The following is a 23206-nucleotide window of genomic DNA, read 5'->3' as shown; positions in this document are numbered from 1 at the left end:
ATTTCATAGTTTTGATGTCTTCACTATTACTCTACAATGTAGAAAATAGTAAAAATAAAGGAAAACCCTTGAATGAGTAGGTGTGTCAAAACTTTTGACTGGTACTGTAGGTGTCAACAATACTTTTCAAACAGTTGCTGGGATAGGCCTAAGACCAGAGATTGTTGTCAAACTTTACTTTAACCTCTATGGGATCGGTGTCCCGTATATGGGACGGTTGAGCTAACGTGCGCTAATGTGATTAGAAAACTTTCCAGGACATAGACATGTCTTATATGGGCAGAAAGCTTACATTCTAACTGCACTGTCCAATTTACAGTAGCTATTACAGTGACAAAATACCATGCTATTGTTTGAGGAGAATGCACAACAACAAAAAACCTATCACGGCAACTGGTTTACCTCTGAAGGTAAATAATGTACTTACATTCAGTAATCTTTCTCTGATTTGTCATCCTAAGGGTCCCAGAGATAAAATGTAGCATAGTTTTGTTTGATACAATCAATTTTTATATTCAAATGTAGGAACTGGGTTCTACAGTTTGAACCCCTGCTGTCTCTGGCTCCACACCCACCCGGCCCGGCCATCTAGATGTGTGAAAGTTAGTGTATAAGCTAAAGATCCATCATGTATGACATTCCTGGCAGTGTGTAAACTTACATTTTGTATTACCATATAATTTTTTTATGTTCTGTATAGTTATGTACTTGAAAATGTATAATTTGACCAATTCGGCACATTTGGGCCGACTTGATACAAAATAGTCCAGTTTTGCAATGCTTCACTGGATCAACCTGAGACTTTACACACACTACTGCCATCTAGTGGCCAAAATCTCTTGCATTTCAAAGATTCTGTAACAAAAAAATAAATAGAAAACGCATGTTTTTTTTGGTTTGTATTATCTTTTACCAGATTTAATGTGTTATATTCTCCTATAGTAATTTCACATTTCCACAAACTTCAAAGTGTTTCCTTTCAAATGGTATCAAGAATATGCATATCCTTGCTTCAGGTCCTGAGCTACAGGCAGTTAGATTTGGGTATGTCATTTTAGACAAACATTTTTTTAAAGGGTCCGATCCTTAAGACGTTAAAGAAAAGAGAAACACGCACTCTTGCTTATCACTTATTATATTAAAGCTTACATAGCTTAAACATAACTTTAAAAAATATATGTGATACAAGCAAGAGCACTGTGCAGGTTTCTCTTTTCTTTAAACTGTCATCACATTATTCCCACACACTTGCAATGAGATAACTCCGATGTGCAAGTGCTTTTTAGATTTTTTTAGTCAAACTTTACTTGACAGCATAGCCTATAATATGTGGTTTGATCATGAAGTTGAGCGGTGCCTCGATGTGCCTCAGTTTGAGCTCAGAGAACCCAGCAGTCTCCAGATCTTTCCATGTCGCCCTAACTACTTCACATCCATCCCCAAAGTAGTACCATATCGGCTGGAGGACGTGCTGGAAGAAGTATGTCCAAGAGGATGGGTCCGCCACTACATGCTCCAAAAAGTACAGAGCACCACCCTGTTGGACATTGAAACAACAAAAGTTACCACCTTCAGTCCATACCACTGTTTAGTAGAAAGTAACTGACTATTTAGTTGAAACTTATAAACATGACAGTCTTCTAAAACTAGTCACAGCAGGGCATTTATGTTTAGTGATTCAAGTGCCTGCACAGTGGTGTATTCATTACCCACTAGCTCGTGTAGTTTCTGATGATTCAATCAACTAAATTGAATGAGTTACAGTGTAGCTATATTGCATACGTTTGGTGGCTGCTATAGCTCACTGCAACTTCCCAGCTATCAGCTATAGCCTAATATTCATAAGAAAGTAGTTTCAATCATTAAGACTACACAATCTACACAGTAAGCCCTAACAATAGTGGAGACCTCAGTTATACACAGTGTACAAAACATTTGGAACACCTTCTTAGTATTGAGTTGCTCCCCCTTTTGCCCTCAGAACAGCCTCAATTCGTCAGGCCATGGACTCCACCAGGTGTCGAAAGCATTCCACAGTGATGCTGGCCCATGTTGACTCCAATGCTTCCCACAGTTGTGTCAAGTTGGCTGGATATCCTTTGGGTGGTGGACTATTGTTGTTACACACGGGAAACTTGAGCGTGAAAAAACAGCAGCGTTGCAGTTCTTGACACTCAAACCAGTGCGCCTGGCACCTACTACCATACCCCGTTCAAAGGCACTTAAATATTTTGTCTTGCCATTCATTCTTAATGGCACATATACACAATCAATGTCTCAATTGTCTCAAGGCTTAAAAATCCTTATTTAAAAATCCATCTACACTGACTGAAGTGGATTTAACAAGTGACATCAATAAGGGATCATAGCTTTCACCTGGTCAGTCTGTCATGGAAAGAGCAGGTGTTCCTAATGTTTTGTATACTCAGTGTATAATCTCTGTTGACAGCAGCGCGTTAATGACATTTCTCTGAAAAACATAATTTAACTACGCTGAAAGCTGAGACCATGGCCAATATTTTCAATTTGGGAATGGATGTATTGTTTCCTTTCCCCATGGATAAGCGCTCAAATGTTTCTACTATAAATAAGAAAAATCAACTTACAGGCCTTAGTATGCGATGCACCTCCTGCAATGTTCGCGGTATGTCGTTGACAGAACACAGCACAAGCGTGCAGACCACAACGTCCACGGAGTCATCTTTCACTGCCCCCATGTCCTCTCCCGAAGCGACCACAAAGCTTTCAAATATTAGGTGATCATTGACAGTCAGGTTCTTTTGTAGATACTTCTCGAAGTGAGGATTAGGGTCGGTGCAAACCACCTTGCAACCAGACGGGTAGAATTCAAAGTTAGCCCCGCTTCCGCAACCAATCTCCAAAATGCGAAGCGGGCCATTGCCTTTGGTGAACTCTGAGAGATTGCTGAAAAGATCCTTCTTTTTGTCGTTCATTTTCTTGTTGTAGGTCGAAGATATCTTGTACATTAGAAATGGAAAGACACGCTTGTAGATGCCATACATGCCAACCACCTCCATTAATTGGAGGGGCAACGTTACTGCCTTGAAAATAAGCGTAAAGAAATTCATTAAAAAAGTCATTTTGCGTTTGTTGAGTCCTGATCAGCTGCAGAAGCTGATATAGTCCAAATAATGTGTTGTGTCAAACTCTTCTTCTTCTTTGTCTTCTTCTTCTTCTTCTGTGGATTTTTTATGACGGTTGGCAACCAATTTTAAGGTGCATTACCGCCACCAACTGGACTGGAGTGTGGACCAGAAACTGGAAGGTCAAAATCCTACCCAATATTCTCGTCTCCCTAAGGAAACGAAATACATAATTAAAAACTATATCCCCTGAAGATTTCCCCAGAAGTTCAGTTAATCTTGGCTCTTCAACCCAATAACTCCTCAAATCTAATAACAATCGCTCCCTTTCCCTCCCATATTTCTGGCACTGAAATATACTGAACAAAAATAAAACTCACCATGCAACAATTTCAAAGATTTTACTGAGTTACAGTTCATATAAGGAAATCAGTCAATTGAATTAAATATATTATGCCCTAATCTATGGATTTTACATGACTGGGCAGGGGTGCAGCCATGGGTGTGCCTTGGAGGGCATACAGTGCATTCGGTCATAACCATGACATAATATGTCATAACGGCTGACATAACCTGTCATAATATGCTCATAACACTGTCATGACCCATATATTTACACCTGTTGTGACATATAGTATATTATTTTATTTTATGGCTGGTTATGATACCTACATAAGAGTGTCAAAACCCAGATTTATTCAAATTAGTTTTTTACCTGCCAAGAAGTTTCCTTTCGTTTGAAAGTTTGTTTCTTAAATCCTTTGATGTTGTTGTTGTTGTAATGAATTCTTTACAGTCATGATTTTTTAAATTACATTTGACATAACTTGTAGAAAATACACTTTATCACACTGTCATGAAGCATTATGACCATCCTGTGTCACTTTACTTGGACTAAGAAAATACACTTTATGAAACTGTCAAGAAGCATTATGACCATCATAATCATATAAGCCAGATAGGCCTATCACATACTCCAGTAAGTGAACGTGTCAATTGAATAGTATAAAGGCACCTTATCTTCTGAAATGCATTAGCTACTATTGCCCATTTCCCCTCATGCTTTGCTCTGTTTGTTCATGCCAGTATGCCAGCCAGGCGTGACAAGGCTTGCTCTCTAGCCAACTGAACAGAGGGGAATTATCAATGCTGTCATTGAAATCTCCCTCTTTTAAATGACTAACTTATTGCGTCAGCTCTCTGCCGGTGACCATTATACTGACTGCTGTGCACTTTGCTCCTACCTTAGCTGTCTTTGCCTATCTTGTATATCTGTCTGCGTAGCTGTCTTTCATGATGTTACAGGAATGGTATGGCTGTTGTTATGTGAGCATAGGTTCACTTTAAACCCATATTAGTTTAGAAGCAGTGTACACACATCAGGTAACTTGCAGGTGCAGGAGTCTTTCATCACATACACCTATTAACACACAGCAAGTGAAACATTCTGTTTATTTTGAGAGTGCATCATTTTAAATGTAAAGATATTAAACCAAAATGTATCTGTAAACCTGGTGTTGATTTGTTAGTTTGCATAAACAAACACATTGGTCTGGGGAAACACTTTCAGAAAAATTAAAGATGCTACCTACCATACTTTCACATGATGTGTGATCTGTGACAAATAAAAACTAAACATCCCATCTGTGACTCAAACCTAGGCTTGCCTGCTTATTATTGTACAGAACCAGTCAAAGTTATACATGTGATAAATTCGTAATACTTCACAGGTCTTCTGCAGAAAGATTATTCAGCCTTTGGAAGTTGTGTCATGGAATGACAGAGTGGACACAGACAGCCCATCACTACCACTGTCAAATTCAACACACCAGACCAGCGCCAGCCACCCAGCAGTACAGTAAGGGCTTTCTTTACATCAAATAATCAGAATAGTGATAGGAAATGTTCAAAATCTGTATTATTGTCAGTGTTATTATTGCTAATTTTAATGTACTGTAGTGATTGTACAATGTAGGCTAGACTATTTGTTTTTTTACATTTACGTAATTTAGCACACACTCTTATCCAGAGCAACTTACAGTGGTGCGTACAGACATTTTCATGTCAAATCAATGGCCAGGAGAAAACTCCAAAGTAATCATACCTAACATTTTTGTCTGATAAGGTGGTCAGAAAATACTCTTGTCCCAGACTAAGATGTATAATTTCCTGACCAGGAAAAACTCACTGGCCCTGCACATGTCATGCAGACACAGCACATTGCTCATTGGATAGAAAGGGCCCATTAGTGAGTTTATTTCCACTAGATGGCAGTGGTCCTCTTCTCCTAGTATTCTGAGCCTCCATTCTCCCTGAAGAACAACCAGCTTGTTGCACTATAATTTGGTTACAAAGAGGTGATCTCATCAGATGAATACACACTCTATTTTATGCAATACAGACAACTTTATTAGGTGAGAGATATTGACAATGTTGAGTTAAAGATGTGAGAGTAAATTTTATGCACAAGTAAGTAACAAAAGCAATAGCATTAAGAAAATAACATTGTTACACTGAACAGGTGTTGATTATACTTTTCAGCCAGTGGGCTGGGATATGCCTAAACACAGAGAATGTAGTTTCTGACTTTACTTGACAGCACAACCCATAATGTATTGTTTGATCATGAAGTTTATTGGTGCCTCAATGTCTCCTTGTATTGTTAATTGTTTTGGATATTGTCTTGGTCTAGGCCTATATGATCAGGACAATTTTTTAAATAAGATAATATTAAACCTTTTTTAACATTTAACCTGTCTTCTTTTGAGATTAAAGTCTTATTTACTTCAAGATATGAATTGCCACAATGATGTTTGTTCTTCAAATTATGTATTTTATTAAAAATGAAAAATGAAGTATCTTGACAAATACATTAAATGTTTAGTTTTTCCAGGTTTATGCTTATTTTTTATGTTTTTTGCTCTCAACATTCATTTTTTAAATTAGAAAAACAACAAAATTGGATGTTCTAAATCCATAACAATGCTTAAACCACATCAGGAGACCACTTTTGAGGTCTGGAAAAAAACTAGATACATTTTTATTTTGGGATGTAGTTAGCATCATCGCTAATGGCTACACGAAGTGGTAAACACTCGCACCACACACACACATAGACAGGGGCATTCTCGTTGCCTCTTCAGAAAGTTGCAGGAAATACGAATCACTGATACATTCTGTTCATGTCTTATGAACTAAACTTGGGCAAATTAATACATTTTCAATACATTAGTTGATACATGTTTTAATATTTTTTAATGCCTGGATTCTGTGAGGGCCCTAATTATCATATTTGGACCAGAATGAGGCTCTCCACTAGATTAGATTAGATATTTCTATATTGTCTGATTTTCACAGATATTTACTTTACATACAAGAAAATCCACTGCGATATGGTGAGACATGGCATAGGCGAGACATAACATCAAACATACACATTCATGAAAAAATTAAACAAGAATGACAGCTTAAGGACTCTTACCCCTCCCTTCCACATTACAATGCTGTCCCTCCTATACTCAATGTTACACATCTCCTTAATGTCCAAGGTCCCTGATCGTTGCACGTAATGTTATTGCACAACCCTATAGATCCAATGTCCATGCTTATTTAACACATTTAGTTATATTTCACTTATCACTTTTCACTATTGCCCGTTCCCAAATGAGTGAATCTACTGTATCCCCATGTCCCTAATGTCCTCCTTATTTGTTCATAAGGGTGAGTGCATGTGGCACATTCGTTTTTGTACCTGACCAGTTTGCACAGGGGGATTCTGTAGTGCTTCCTGGATGGCAGGAGCACAAACTCTGAGTTGAGCACATGGGAAGGGTGCTCTGCTATTTTGTTTGCCATCCTCAGCATGTTTGTGTGGTAGCTGTTCAGAAAGGTTTTGTTGGTCAGCTTACCGATTTATTTTTGAAGCAGTTTTCAGCAGACTTGTCACCCTGGCTTTTGCCTGTCCCATGACACTGTTGTACCAAGCAGTGATGCAGTACTGCAAAACACTCTGGATAGTGGAGCAGAAGAACAAGTTCAGTATTTCCAAGCTTGCTCCGAAAGACCTCAGCCTGCGGAGAAAGTACATACGCTGTTGCACCTTAGCACACATAGTCCACATGGACACTCAATCTCAGGGCATGATCAACATACTCCCAGGTATTTATAGGAGTAGACCTGCTGGGTATATTCACTGTGAATGACGACCTGGCTTCGGTCAGCCACTGACCTGGGCTCAAAGATAACCTCCTGTGTTTTTGTGACATTCAGGACCGAAGCACAAGGCTGTTTACACTGTCTAGGTACAGTGGGAGGTCGCTGTTGTCATCCATTAGGGCCAGCAGGATGGTGTCATTGGAGAACTTAATGATGTGATGCTTGGTGTTTTGACTTGTGCAATCGTTGGTGTACAGAATGAAAAGGACGGTTGAGCTCACACAACCTTGCAAGGCTCCGCAGTTGATGACCACAGGAGGGGAGAAAGTGTTGTTTACCTTGAGTTCTGTCACTGAGAAATGAGTATTACCAGTGAATGAGGTGTGGGTTAATGTCCAGTTCTTTCATTTTGGCTAGTAGAAGGTGTGGTTGTATGGTGTTAAAAGCAGAGGAAGAATCTATAAAGAGTGCTCTGGCGTAGGTTTTTGGTTGGTCAAGATGTTTCAGGATCAGGTGTGTGAGGGTGGTCACCACATCCTCTGTACTGCACCCGTTTCTATAGACAAACTGGTAAGGGTCCAGTTTCCTCTTCGCAGAGAGTTTTAGGTTCCGAGCCACTATTCTCTCCAGAGATTTGACGAGCACTGAGGTCAGAGCCACTGGTCGGTACTCATTGTGCTCCTTGGGGCATGGCTTTTTTGGGATGGGGTTGAAATGAAATGTTTTCCAGGCCTGTGGTATTGTGTGTGAGTCGATGGATAACTGGAAGATGGGTTGCCAGACTGGGCCAAGCTCCTCAGCAAACGTCTTGAGGCTCACATTATCTGGTCCAGAGGCCTTCCTTGGGTTCAGCTGTTTAAAAACCTTTGTGACCTGCTCTGTGGTAATGATGATTTCCTCTGCGTGAGAGTTAGGGACAGTCTGTAGGACTGCAAAGCAGGGATTATGGGTGTCAAATATTTTGTAGAACAGGTTCAGTTCCTTCACAAATGTAGGCTCATCCTCCATGTGTCAGCTTCCTGCTTCCCCTGTTTGTCTCCTGGCCTCTAGAGGTCAGCTGTGTTCCCCTTTGCCTTAGTTTTTCCTCATGTGTCCTAATTAGCTTATCTATGTCACCTGTGCCTTGTTTCCCCTTGAGTATTTTAGCTGTGTGTTTTCCCCTTGTTTCTCACTTGGTTATTGCGTCCTGTCTATGTGTCTCCTGCTTTGTCCCACCGGATCAGTCCTAGTAAGTTATTCGAAGTTATCTTTTGTTTGTTTTTCTCCCCTCGGGGAGTTGTTTTGTTTTGCCTCCTGTTTTGAACATTAAATCTACTTACCTGGAGTTTTGCCTGGGGTGTTTCATTTGGGTCCTACTACATCTCCTCTGTGGCAAGGGTAGTACCCCCAGCTCTACACATTTGAGACCGGAGTTCTAGCCCGGCTTGTGACAGAATAACCAAGTCAATCATGGACCCAGAAACACTCAGTTCCCAGGACCTGTTGGCGGTGATCATTCGACATGAGGCTTCTTTCCAGCGCCATGAAGCCGTTCTCAGCCGACAAGAGGAGCTGATGGCTAGACATTCTCAACTCCTGGCCGAAATGATGAGTTCCCTTCACCAGCTCTTTGAACGCCTCCTTGGTTCTCCCCCTTCCCCCGGTCACCTCCCAGTGACGACAGGCCTTCTCGGTTGGCGGAGCCCCGACTACCACCTCCCAAGCCCTTTTCTGGGGATCCAAGCTCTTGTCAGGGTTTCCTCACCCAATGCTCCCTCACCTTCGAGCTCCAACCCTCAAGTTTTCCCACAGACCGTTCCAAGATTGCCTACCTCATTACCCTTCTTTCAGACAAGGCGCTCGCCTGGGCCTCTGCGGTGTGGCAGTCCCAGGAGGCCTGTTGTGACTCCCACGCTGCATTTGTAGAAGAGTTCAAGCGGGTGTTCGATCATCCTGTCAGTGGGCGGGGAGGCTTCCAAGCGCCTACTGTCTCTCCGTCAGGGCCCCCAAGCACGGCAGATTTTGCCATTGAGTTCCGAACCATAGCAGCAAGGAGCGGATGGAATGATGAAGCGCTGAGGGTCCGCTTTCAGGGAGGGTTATCTGAGCCCCTTCAAGATGAGTTAGCCACCCGTGAACCAGCTGAAGATCTCGAGTCCCTCATAGCCTTGGCCATCCGCCTGGACAATCGTCTAAGAGAGCGGAGAACGGCTCGCCGTCAGGTGTCTCAGTCCCAAGTTCCTCTGAGCAGCTCTGTTTCTCCTGTTTGGACTCCGTCATTCAGAGCTGCCCCGGCTCCTGAACTGCCCCAGGATTCCCCGGAGAGCATGCAGTTAGGCCGTTCCAGGCTTTCTTCCAACGAAAGGGAACGTCGCATGAGGGAGCGTCGGTGCCTCTACTGCGGGGTTGCCGGCCACTTCCGCTCCACTTGCCCCGAGCTTTCGGGAAACGCCTGTCCCCGCCCAGCTACAGGAGGGTTGTGATGGGGAAAATTAGAGCTCCTCCTACTAACGCGGTCCTAGCTATTCCAGCCACTCTGTCCTGGGAGGGCCACCAGCATCGGGTCCAGGCTATGATCGATTCCGGTGCCGCAGGTGATTTTATGGATGTAACCTTGGCTAAGGAACTTAAGATCCCTACCCAACTACTTCCTCAACCCCAGGCAGTTACAGCCTTAGATGGCAGACCTCTGGAACCAGGAAAAGTTACTGAGGCGACTCAGTCCCTGCGACTTACCATCTCTCAACACCAGCAGGAGGAGACCTTCTATCTCATTGACTCTCCCGAGTATCCTATTATCCTGGGTCACCCTTGGCTATGCAGACATAATCCCCAGATCGACTGGCCTACTGGCACCATTCTTAGCTGGGGTCCCACTTGCCAACTCACCTGCATGCTTCAGAGTTCCTCAGCCCCTAGTACCCAGTTTCAAGAGTCTGTTGACGTCTCCCGAGTCCCCAGTGTTTACCATCGGTTCAAAGCAGTGTTCAGCAAGGCCCGGGCTACTGCCTTGCCGCCTCATCGCACTTATGACTGTGCCATTGATCTACTCCCTGGGTGCTGCCCTCCTAGAGGTCGGATCTTTTCCTTGTCCTCCCCGAGCACGCAGCTATGGACACCTACATTAAGGAGTCCTTGGCAGCCGGCCTCATCTATGCCTCTACTTCCCCGGCTGGGGCGGGCTTCTTTTTGTTGAAAAGAAAGACGGGGGTCTGAGGCCTTGTATTGATTACCGGGGACTCAACAAGATCACGGTTCGGAATCGATACCCTCTTCCTCTCATGGCCACTGCTTTTGAGCTGCTTCAAGGGGCTTCCATTTTTACTAAGCTGGATCTCCGCAATGCTTACCATCTCGTGCGGATCCGGCCAGGAGAGCGAATGGAAGACGGCGTTCAACACGCCCACGGGACACTATGAATATCGGGTGATGCCGTTCGGGCTCACCAATGCCCCCGCAGTATTCCAAGCCCTGATTAATGATGTTCTCCGGGATATGCTTAATCTGTTCGTCTTCGTGTACCTGGACGATATCCTCATCTTCTCGAGGTCACTGAAGGAGCATGAGGGGCATGTTAGCCGGGTTCTCCAGAGGCTCCTTGACAATCACCTCACGTTAAGCCTGAGAAGTGTGAATTTCATGTTTCTCAGACTCAGTTTCTCGGGTTTATTGTCACTCCCGGGCACCTAGAGATGGATCCCAAGAAGGTCAAGGCGGTCCACGATTGGCCCACACCTGCCACGGTCAAGGAGGTTCAACGGTTCATTGGCTTTTCTAACTTCTATCGGAAGTTCATTAAGAATTTCAGCTCGGTGGTAGCCCCCTTGACGACGCTTACCAAGGGAGGAGGGACCAAGATTCACTGGGGTCCGGAAGCAGCAGGGGCCTTCGAGGATCTCAAGCGCCGCTTCACTTCTGCTCCGATTCTGGTGACCCCTGACCCAGAGAGACCTTTCGTGGTGGAGGTGGACGCCTCAGAGGTGGGGGTGGGAGCCGTCCTGTCTCAGAGGGGTGCGGATGGGAGATTACACCCTTGTGCCTTCATGTCTCGCCGCCTGTCTGAGGCCGAGCGCAACTACCACGTGGGGGGATCTAGAGTTGCTTGCGGTTAAACTGGCCTTGGAAGAGTGGCGCCATTGGCTTGAGGGGGCTCAGCACCCTTTCCAGGTTCTCACAGACCACAAGAACCTGGAATATCTCCAACAGGCTAAGCGGATGAACCCTCGGCAAGCACGATGGTCCCTTTTCTTTAATCGATTCCAGTTCATCCTGACTTACCGACCTGGCACCAAGAACGTCCAAGCCGGATGCTCTGTCTCGAGTCTATTCTCCCGAGGTACAAGAGAAGCCCTTGGCATCGATTATTCCGAGGTCTAGGATCGTCGCACCTCTTCAGTGGGAACTAGAAAGAGGGTGCGAGAAGCTCTTGCCCATGAGCCCGATCCAGGCGGTGGTCCTGCCGGTCGCCTGTACGTTCCTCTCTCGGTTCGGGCCCGCGTCTTGCAGTGGGGTCATGAGTCGCCCCTTGACATGCCATCCTGGCAGTGCTCGCACACTGGAGTTCCTCCGACGGCGGTTTTGGTGGCCGTCCATCAAGAAGGGACGTGCAGGTCTATGTTGAGGCCTGCCCTGTGTGCAACCAGGGAAAGTCGACACGCCAGCGACCCCAGGGACTGCTCCATCCCTTACCTGTTCCTCGAAGGCCATGGTCACACCTTTCTCTGGACTTTGTTACGGGACTTCCTCTATCCCAGGGCAACACCGTCATCCTTGTGGTGGTAGACCGTTTCTCTAAGGCTGCCCGGTTTATTCCCCTGCCCAAGCTGCCCTCGGCTAAGGGAGACTCTGGAGCTCCTCATGAACCATGTCTTCCGGATATTTGGCATTCCCCTGGACGTGGTCTCTGACCGAGGTCCCCAATTCCGTCCCGGTTTTGGGGGGCCTTCTGCAGGCTTATTGGGGCCACAGCCAGCCTATCGTCAGGATTCCATCCAGAGTCTAATGGCCAAACGGAACGGATTAATCAGGATCTGGAGACCACCCTGCGGTGTATGGCGGCCAGTAATCCCACGTCTTGGGCCACCTATATCATTTGGGCTGAATATGCCCACAACACCCTCCAGTCCTCAGCCACCGGATTGTCCCCCTTCGAATGCCAGTTCGGTTACAACCCTCCTTTGTTTCCAGAGGAAGAGGCGCAAGTTGGTGTTCCCTCGGCCCAGCGCTTTGTCCAACGCTGTAGGCGGACCTGGAAGAAGGCCAGGTGTACCCTCCTTCGGACCTCCCAGAGATACCAAAGTCAGGCTAATCGCCACCGCCCGACGGCCCCTAGTTTCCGAGCTGGTCAGAGAGTTTGGTTGGCCACTAAGAACTTGCCCCTCCGGGTCGAATCCAAGAAGCTTTCCCAGAGATACATCGGCCCTTTCCGCATTTCTAGAAAGGTTAACCCTGTGTCGTATCGTTTAGTTCTGCCTCGCTCCCTTAGAGTTAACCCCACTTTCCATGTTTCACTCCTTAAACCTGTCTTGTCTTCTCCTTTTGCCCCCACACAGACCCCCGCCACCTCCCAGGATCATAGACGGCCAGCCAGCCTACACAGTCCGCCGGATACTGGACTCCCGGAGGGTCCAGAACTCTCTGCAGTATCTGGTGGACTGGGAGGGCTACGGGCCAGAGGAGCGCTCCTGGGTTCCGGCCAGGGACATCCTGGACCCAGGGTTGATCCGAGATTTTCGCACCCGGGGGCCAGGGTGTTCTGGAAGGAACGTCAGGAGTCGTTCCTAGAGGAGGGGGTCCTGTCAGCTTCCTGCTTCCCCTGTTTGTCTCCTGGCCTCTAGAGGTCAGCTGTGTTCCCCTTTGCCTTAGTTTTTCCTCATGTGTCCTAATTAGCTTATCTATGTCACCTGTGCCTTGTTTCCCCTTGAGTATTTTAGCTGTGTGTTTTCCCCTTGTTTCTCACTTGGTTATTGCGTCCTGTCTATGTGTCTCCTGCTTTGTCCCACCGGATCAGTCCTAGTAAGTTATTCGAAGTTATCTTTTGTTTGTTTTTCTCCCCTCGGGGAGTTGTTTTGTTTTGCCTCCTGTTTTGAACATTAAATCTACTTACCTGGAGTTTTGCCTGGGGTGTTTCATTTGGGTCCTACTACATCTCCTCTGTGGCAAGGGGTAGTACCCCCAGCTCTACACATTTGAGACCGGAGTTCTAGCCCGGCTTGTGACACCATGTGGAGGGGTTTGCAGGGTGTTGACATGCTGGCCATGCTCTTTATGGTTTGCCAGGCTAGCCTATTGTTCCTGCAGTGCTGATTCACCATTTTCATCAAATGTTTTCATAATTTATCTGCAGATAATCGCTAAAAAGCCTAGGCCTACCAGTAGGGAGCCAAATGAATGGCTCTCTCACTGATGCGATTCGGTAGGTTACACTGACTCACGAGACGAGAGTCACTCACTTTAGCGTCACTGTCTAGCCCCGACATGCTAGGAAAGGAAACCTAAGAAATCCTTTAGTTTACTTGTCCCGATGCAATACTATGGACATACAGTATAATCAAGTTGCATTATTTATGAATGGCAAAGGGATATAGGAGATCGACTTTATTCAGTCAGTTCGACACCTGTTTAGTTGTCAATCAACGCACAGTAAATAGCTGACTATGTGCCACGACTCCGCATAGCTGGCTATGTGAAAAAAGTGAAAGAAAATAAATGAATGTGTCAGAAAACAATCATTAGGATAAGTCGTGGATTTCGTCTTATCTTTACCATTTACATTACATGGGACATGCAAATTCATGCGCATCATGCTCTCTCTCCCTACTCTGTGTAAATTTTTTTGACTGCAACTAGAAATCTGTATATAATGACGATATGCTCATGTCGCCGCCCTAAAAATGGGAGTCATTGTCCCAAAGGCGGGAAGGCAGGCGACAAGCTTAGGTCCAAAATAAGCCCATAGAAACGCATTGGGCTGTGAAACCTCTTGCTTCGCCTGTTCCTCTCTGCTGTGTTTCCCTGTCATCGTTCGCTTTGTGACTGACAGGCGCCTATCCTATCAATAGATTGTTAGAAGATGCATATAGTTAATTCTAGCGGGAGAGGGCTTGCCGGACTGGCGAACTGAAACTTTAAATGAAAAGTAGCCTAGTTAATATGAAGTGGAAAATGTAGTTGGCTGAAAATGAGTCTGTAACCGGTTGATTAGCCAACAGCCGGCGCTAATGGAAAACATTGGTGGTGGCTGTTATAGCTCATTGTAGATTCCCACATTAGCTATAGCAAATCATAATTTACCAAAACTGTGGCCTACAACCAGGTGCAGTGCTAAGGTCTCAGCACAGAGGGGGCAGGTCGGTCTCGAGGGGCCCTTCTGACCAAATATTTTTTTTAAAGAATAGCTGATATGGCCTATCATAAATGCAAATTAGGCATTATCACATTTTGAGCCATGCAATCCTATTTCCAATAAAACATACAGAGCGATATAGTGTATCACTTTGCCAGATACAAAAAAATAGGTTGCCAGTCAGCCGCTAATAGCAAAACAATGTTTTAGCACCAAGGACAGCACACGTCGCTCTACAAAGCGCAGCGGCCGGGAGAGCTCCACAGGTAGTCGGCACCATGGACAGCAGCACCCAAGCGAAGATTCATCAAAACCATTCATCGCATCGCATGAAGCGCTCGTTTAGCAGACAAATAGGCCTACATTCAAAGATTAAGTAGATACGGCAGTCTACAACTCCAAAACAGGCACAGCGTAAGCAACACATGGCAGGCAGTGTCTCACACACACACGCGCACACACACTGCCTACCTATATGTGCAGAGAAGTGATGAGCAAGATGGCCTGTAATAACATTCTGACTGCTTTTATCTTAACCAAAGACCAATAAAAAAAGGATGTTTCACTCACCAGATTGCCTCTGCTCAGCCGATGTAGCCATGTTGTAGTTTGATGTAGCCTAGTAGTCAATTTGTTAATTCCATCATCATGCATTCCATAGAACAAAATAATAATCCCAACAGGTGAACAAACTATGTACAAATCAAGGTCCCATTTTAAAACGTCATCCTCCTCTCCTTCATGTTGGCAAACCACATTGTCAATGGCTTTGGCCATAGCCACAGGAAGTACGGGTGCCGAGGGTGATGCAGCACCCCCTGAAAAATCGGAATTAATATTATTATTTGTTTTATCGCAGCACCCCCACCCCCAAACATCTTCCTGCGGCTATTTGTCTCGCTCAATACAAAGCCAAGTGAGATTGGATAGTCTGGCCTCATTCATGCATGCACGCAAATAGCTCTTGATGAGCTTCAGGCGGCTAGAACTTCGCTCGGCACTGCTGATGGGAATGGTCTTGTAGATTCTATGGAGAATAGTCAGATTTGGTGCATGTCGTTGGCAATGAGGAATGGTAAGACTGCGTCAGTCAGGGAGGTGACCAAGAACCCGATGGTCACTCTGACAGAGCTCTAGAGTTCCTCTGTGGGGATGGGAGAACCTTCCAGAAGGACAACCATCTCTACAGCACTCCATCAGACATTTATGGTAGATTGGCCAGACAGAAGCCACTCCTCAATAAAAGGCACATGACAGCCCGCTTGGAGTTTGTCAAAAGGCACCTTAAGACTCTCAGACCATGAGAAACAAGATTCTCTGGTCTGATGAAACCAAGATTGAACTCTTTGGCCTGAATTCCAAGTGTCATGCCTGGAGGAAACCAGGCACCACTCATCACCTGGGCAATACCATCCCTACGGTGAAGCATGGTGGTGGCAGCATCATGCTGTGGGGATGTTTTTCAGTGGCAGTGACTGGGAGACTAGTCAGGATCGAGGGAAAGATGAACAGAACAAAGTACAGAGAGATCCTTGGTGAAAACCTGCTCCAGAGCACTCAGGACCTCAGACTGGGGTTCACCTTCCAACAGGACAACAACCCTAAACGCACAGCCAAGACAACGCAGGAGTGGCTTCAGGACAAGTCTCTGAATGTCCTTGAGTGGCCCAGCCAGAGCACGGACTTGAACCTGATCGAACATCTCTGGAGAGACCTGAAAATAGCTGTTCAGCGACGCTCCCTATCCAACCTGACAGAGCTTGAGAGGATCTGCAGAGAAGAATGGGAGAAACTCCCCAAATACAGGTGTGCCAAGCTTGTAGCATCATACCCAAGAACACTCAAAGCTGTAATCGCTGCCAAAGGTGCTTCAACAAAGTACTGTGTAAAGAGTCTGAATAGTTATGTAAATGTTATTATTTATTATTATATTATATTATTATATTATTATATTATTTAAATGTGATATTTCAGTTTTTCGTTTTTAATAAATTTGCAAACATTTATGGGGTATTGTGCAGTGTATATTTTTTGTAATGTCAGTTGAGTTGAATCAACAAATCACAGCACATATTGATGGGTACACTTCTTGTTTTTACTTCCTGCTTTTACTTCCTGCTTTGCTCTTATAGGTACACTCGCAATGGGAGCCAGTCCACCCATTATGCCATCATTGACTTGAATGGGGACGCACATTCTATTCATTCTATTTCTAAGGCAGCACATGCAGCCAGGAGAGGAGGAAATGAGAAAATGTTAATGAAACATTTACGAGATTGGCTGCGGAAGTTTGAGTTATACCCGTCTGGATGCAAGGTGATTTGCACCGACCCCAATCTTCACTTCGATAAGTAGGCTATCTGCAAAAGAGCCTGACTGTCAATGACCACCTAACGTTCGAAAGCTTTGTGGTCGCGTCGGGAGAGGAAATGGGGGCAGTAAAGGATGACTCGGTGGACGTTGTCATCTGCATGCTGGTGCTGTGTTCTGTCAATGACAGACCGCGAACATTGCAGGAGGCGCATCGCATATTGAGGCCTGTAAATTGATTCTCTTTACAGCATACATTTGAGAGCTTATGCATGGGAATGAAAGCACTTGGCTAACATCCATTCTCAAATTGAAAATATTGTCCATCAGCTGTCAACATCATGAAAAGCATAATAAAATTAAGTTGATCAGATAAATGTCAAAAACAAGCCTAGGTCTGTCAGGATTTATTCCCTTTTGTCAACAGTTAGGATTATATAAAGTCCCCACTAATGTTAGGGCGTCCTGTGTACATTGTGTAGTTTTGATGATTAAAACTACTTTCCCACGAATCATGGCAACAGTGTTACTCAGATTATCTTTTGGTAACATAGCCTGAGTCACAGTCTGTTTGTGCTATCATGCAGAACATGTTTGGTTTGACAATGAGCGATGGAGTTTGCAAGAGCACAAACAGATCTGAGATGAGACTAGTATTGGTAACACTGTAAGACAGACAAAAATGGCAACATTGTACCATTTAACTCAATTTGCTATATGTAACATTGAAAGTTTTGTCCATCTCACTGAAACACTCTGAAACTATTATTTAACACTATAAAACATGGCAAATTGATATATAATATGATACATTACATGATTTCATTAAATCCTGGAATTTGCCTGAGCTGGTGTTGCTTATTTTATAAAGCAATATATAGCTGTGTCTGTCTCTATACCCCCTTGAGGTGCCCCCTGGCCTGGGACTTAAGGCACCGCTGCTGATTGGCTGCTGGTGGGGGTGGGATCAGGGTCTTCTAAATGATTATTTATTATTTATTTAGTCATTTTTAGTTTAAAACTACTTTTGGTATCTTATAACTACTTCATACAATACCAAAACAACATTAATTATATATTTTTTAAATTATGAAAACAAATTGTTTACTCGGGCCTGTCATATTTGATTGACAACCATGTCTGTTGCATGAGTTTAACGTCATCAGGTCATGTCTAGCTAGCTAAGTTACATTCAGGCGACAAATGGATAGAAAGTACAAGTCAGGTGCGCTACAACGCAAGGAGCGAGAGAATAAGACAAGTTTAATTGCATCCTGTGTTCCACTTAAAACCTACTTCTCCTCATCGTCGTCCTTGCAACCACCGCTGCTAGTACTAGTGCTAGCTCTAGCCTGACAGTGGCTAATGAGGCCGGTGTTGATGGAAGCATGGCCTCCACGCTCGTGGCTAGGGCTGATGCAGTGACTGTATTACTGCCACACTGGCGGTCACAAGTCATGAGGGCAGTCAAATTCCACATTACCGTTTAGTCACGGTAATTAGGCTTCTCCAAGCTCGGATGCTGCTGATGGTCATTAGTAGCCTACCAAACTTGCTAACTGCCTGGTATTCAGCACTATATTGTCCCTCTAATTACTCTGACATCAATGCAAATGCAATCCAAAATCTAATCAAACACTTCATGAGAGCCCATGAGCTCATGTTGAGCAACATTTCTATACACTATGCAATTGCGTGAGAAAACAGAGTGATGGCCTCTGTTAAAAAGAGGATGATCCCATCAGCTTTCTATTGGCTAAGCCTACTATATTTATTTATCAACTTTCCTAATATGAAGCACATTGCTTCTCTTTATAACAGGATGGAAAGAAAATTAACCACAGGTATAGCATCCTCCATTCGCTATTTAAGTGCATAGATGACATGTATTTTTTTCCCCTGCCCCTGTTTGAGACAGGTGCATGATAATGGTCCATTCTAAATCAAAACAAATTTCACACATATATTATTTAGTTTATGTAAAGACAATATTAAATCAAGAATAGTCTGATGAGTGACAATATTAGCCTATCACTTGTGAATTATATATTTGCTGACGCCTAATGGAACATTCGCGCTTATAGCTTACTGCCTTGTGTGCATTGCTGTGCTTATAATGTGAAGAAATATCCTAATAGTTTATCAACATTTTAAGCTAAACGTTCTAATCTGTTGCGTCAGCCTCATTACTTAAAACAGGGTTTTTGATGCTAGTGGTGGTATTAATTTGGGATCTATCGCATCCCACAACTGTCCCAGACTATGTTTGGAATATTTATTTCTCGCACAGAATAGAATAGGTCAACTTTTGTACTATGGGGGATAGTAGATTGACATATGCTAGTGCTTTTGCTGTTCGTTAGGCCTACTCATCTTGTTGGCTGACGAAAAGTAAATGTGGATTGTTCTTCCAATATCTTCAATATGCGCCTCGGAATTGGATAAGGACGCGCGCAGTTCCGTCACCGATGTGTCTGTCTTCAATTGTAGCCTGTGAGAAAGCCCCGATCACATGATGGAGAGCCATGTGAGTGAGAGGTGCTTCGGAGCGCCCAGCCGGTAGAAGGGAATTGTAATTATTATATTCAGCCCAGGGGCACAACGGCCACTGGCCACAAATGGCATGGATTTTTTTAGGGGGCATTATGGCCACACATACTATAACACAATATAAAATAATGCCATGGAATTCTAAGCAAATCTTGTCTGCTAAATGAACTAGTGTAGCCACAGCCATATGGCATAGCCAGATCAGGGCCTAACATAAGGACAACTCAGAGTATGCTATTCTGTTCTTCTGAAACAGTATACATTTTCTTTATATCATGTTGCTTTAGACCTGTCTAAAATAAATAATGGATTTATTGTGATGGTGTAGGCTATATTACATGGATTTATTATACTTTTTAAAATGTAGATGTTCCAAAGGTCTGCATCAGTGGCTTGTAGGCTATGTGTGGAAGCCAGGAGATGCTAAATGTGATTATGTTAATTAACGGTCAATTACCGTGAGACCAGCAATTATTTGCTCGAAAATCACCGGCTGACAAAATTGAATGACCGCCACAGCCCTACCTGTGGCCGTGGGAAAAAAAACACAAGAGGAGGAGGAGGACCACCAACAACTTGGAGGAAGCACTCCAAGCATCTGCACAAGTAGTAATGAGGAGGTGGAGGAGGACAATTGCATAGCCAAAGTAAGTCTAGCCATAGCTGATGATGTTTCTGCTGACGGCGACACCAGAAGCACGCCGCCTTGCAGACCCGCTTTCAAACCCTCTTCCAGCAGTGCAGGCCCTGCCTGCTGCCCCGCTAACATTCTATCATTACGAGAGCAGTGCCCAACCGACCCATACCTGTTTAAAAACCGTCCACTCACCACTGAAGTGATCCGAGCCGTGATCGAGCATTGCCCGTGCCCGCCTGGTTTGAAGGATGGGTATGCCAATTTCCCATATGAACAGGAGAAACAACGCTTCAATCCAGCATGGTAGAAGCGTAAAGTGTGAAGTTCATGCACAGTGGGAAGACACAGGTTAATTTATTTCACTAAAGCCAACCGAGTCATTTGCTTCTGTTGCTTCTGTTGCTGTTTGGCAAAAAATCGAACATAAATGCTGGGAGAATCTGCGCTGATCCAAGTATGGGCTTCTCTACATATAGGAAAGGGATAGAGAAGATTGAGATTCATGAAAAGTCCAGTACTCACCGCAAGGCTGAGAAGTCAATTTTAATGACTAAGTTAAGTATAAGTCAGGAAAGCACCGTGGTTGTGGGGCTCTTAAAAGCAGAGAGGGAGCAGGTGGAGAGGAAGAGGAGGATCCTTCATAGGTTGATTGATGCCACTCTTTTTTTAGCTATACAGGGCCTGGCATTTAGCGGCAACAGGGAGTATGCTGGGCTGGGCGCCCCTGAATCGAATGAGGTGAACTTCTTGGAGCTTTTTAAATTGCTGGCACACTACGATTCAATCCTTGAGCAGCACCTAATGAACTCGGTAGAGCGTGTAACATACCTTAGCCACCAGTCACAAAACAAGCTTATTGAGGCTCTTGCCAACAAGACATTCAGCACTATTATAGATGAAGTCAAGGCAGCAAAGTTTCTCTGTTATCGTAGACTCAACCATCGACATCACAAAAATAGATCAATTTTTTCTATCCTTAACACCCGCTCGCTTAACCCGGAAGCCAGCTGCACCAATGTGTCGGAGGAAACGCCATTCAACTTACAACCGAAATCAGCCTGCAGGTGCCTGGCCCGCCACAAGGAGTCGCTAGAGCGCGATGAGCTCCCCTAACCTGGACGACGCTGGGCAAATTGTGCGGCGCCCTATGGGACTACCGGTCATGGCCGGTAATGACACAGCCTGGGATCGAAACCCAGGCTGTTGTCACGATCGTTTACGGATGAGACGGACCAAGGTGCAGCGTGATAATCGTACATATTTATTAACATACTGAACACGAACAAAACAACAAAACAAACGATACGTGAAGTCCAAGGTAGACTAATAACATACCTATACGGAACAAGATCCCACACAGACTGGTGCCAAACGGCTGCCTAAGTATGGTCCCCAATCAGAGACAACGAACTACAGCTGCCTCTGATTGGGAACCACCCTGGCCAACATAGATCTACACGATCTAGAAACTCAAACATAGAAAACTAAACATAGAAACTACACACCCTGGCTCAACATTTAAGAGTCCCCAGAGCCAGGGTGTGACAGCTGTATCGGCGGCAAACACTGTGATGCAGTGCCTTAGACCGCTGCGCCACTCGGGAGGCCCAAGGATTTTAATTTATTTAATCAATATTAGAATAAGGCTGTAACGTAACAAAATGTGGAAAAAGTCAAGGGGTCTGAATACTTTCTCAAGGCACTGTACATTTAAATGTTAGGGAACTACTACCACATATCACTTAAATTGGTACGGGTGCAACAAATATAGCCAAGTACAAGGCATGCCTTAAAATATGTTAATCAGACAGCGATTCTTTGTCCTCCCACAATATTTATCCACAATGCATCATCATTTACAGTATGCTGCATTAAATATATATCAAAACAGCAATACAGTACTTTATTGTTGAGTTGTATTGAAAATAATATCAGCAATTGCTAAAAGTGACTGAAGGAAAGACAGATCAAAAGGATATGGCTAGCCACTCAACCATTAAAGGTTTGAGACTTGCTGCCACTTTGATCTGTCCCCTATATACATTTAATTGTTAGGGAACCACTACCAGTGGTGGAAAAAGTACTCAATAAAAGTAAAGATACTTTAATTGAAAATGACTCATACTTGAGAAAAAGTAAAAGTAAATGCTATACATCAAACTCCTTGTATTAAGTGTAGTATCTGAACAGATTATAATTTTGGCTGACGTTTGCAAATGGTGTGATAGATTAACTTTACTCTGCTTTGCTGAAACATCTAGAAAGCATTACTATAGGGGCCCCCTGAAACAGAGGAGACTTGGATATGTGGAAGCCAGGGATTGGTCTATCAAAATCCACCCATATTATGTTACATAGGATTAAATACCATGGTTGGAACAAAGGACGGGGAGAATAATAATTTTTAGATTGGGTTAGTTGTTCTTCGGATTTCTGCAGAAATCTGTAAATTGACGCTGGAACCTTTGATATAATAAACCTTTATAATCAAGTACAGTGTCAAGCGGAGTTCTTGTCTACACAGCATATCAGCATCGTTGTCCTGACACCACATAAGCAAACCAGACAACACCATTTTCTTGTTTTTTAAAATGTATTTACGGACAGGCAGGGCAACAGTAACACTCAGACATAATTTACAAAAGTGTTTGTGTTTAGTGGGTCCGCCAGATCAGAGGCAGTAGGGATAACAACGCGTTATGTTGATAGGTGTGTGAATTGGACCGTATTGCTGTCCTGCCTAACCTTTGATATAATAAACCTTTATAATCAAGTACAGTGTCAAGCGGATTTCTTGTCTACACAGCATATCAGCATCATTGTCCTGACACCACATTAATTGGCGACGAGGATTTGGGACGTGTTGCGTCTTTTCTCAGCGTTTCATCATGGGGCCGCGAGCTGACTCCCGCTACAGAGGCCGGCAGATAAGGTGAGCTTTCTCACAACTTTGGGCACTGGTCAGTTCGTGTGGCTGTGTGTGTACGTTGAGGGGATGTACCGTCAAAGGACTTGTGTGTGCGCCTTGCTGTTATTTGCTGTGGGATGACAATCCGTTCTAAATTTCTAAATTTGTTTGCGTTGAAAACAACGCAAACAGGGGGGAGTGTCTATAGGAATTGATAA

The 23206-nt window shown here is 44.3% G+C and overlaps 1 protein-coding gene across 1 annotated transcript; it reads right to left on the bottom strand.

Moving 5' to 3' along the window:
- Positions 1-1016: 1016 nt before the first annotated feature.
- Positions 1017-3188, bottom strand: LOC121575915 (methyltransferase-like protein 7A). The gene is made up of 2 exons (XM_041889207.1): positions 2607-3188; positions 1017-1537 (listed from the first exon to the last, which is right to left on the bottom strand). The coding sequence occupies exons 1-2, from the start codon at positions 3099-3101 to the stop codon at positions 1304-1306; spliced, it is 729 nt and encodes a 242-aa protein (XP_041745141.1). The 5' UTR covers positions 3102-3188; the 3' UTR covers positions 1017-1303.
- Between the last annotated feature and the right edge of the window lie 20018 nt (positions 3189-23206).

Source organism: Coregonus clupeaformis, chromosome 10 (genome assembly GCF_020615455.1).
Source record: "Coregonus clupeaformis isolate EN_2021a chromosome 10, ASM2061545v1, whole genome shotgun sequence".
In the NCBI taxonomy this organism is placed as follows: Eukaryota; Metazoa; Chordata; class Actinopteri; order Salmoniformes; family Salmonidae; genus Coregonus; species Coregonus clupeaformis.
The sequence above is the reverse complement of the archived record's forward strand: the minus strand, read 5'-3'. Positions and strand labels throughout refer to the sequence as shown.

Bases quoted from the DNA above. Each gene is read 5' to 3' on its own strand.
- LOC121575915 (XM_041889207.1), bottom strand. From the start codon at position 3,101: ATGACTTTTTTAATGAATTTCTTTACGCTTATTTTCAAGGCAGTAACG. The intron at 1,538-2,606 runs GTAAGTTGATTT...AATGTCCAACAG, and splicing joins TGCATCGCATACTAAGGCCT to GGTGGTGCTCTGTACTTTTT.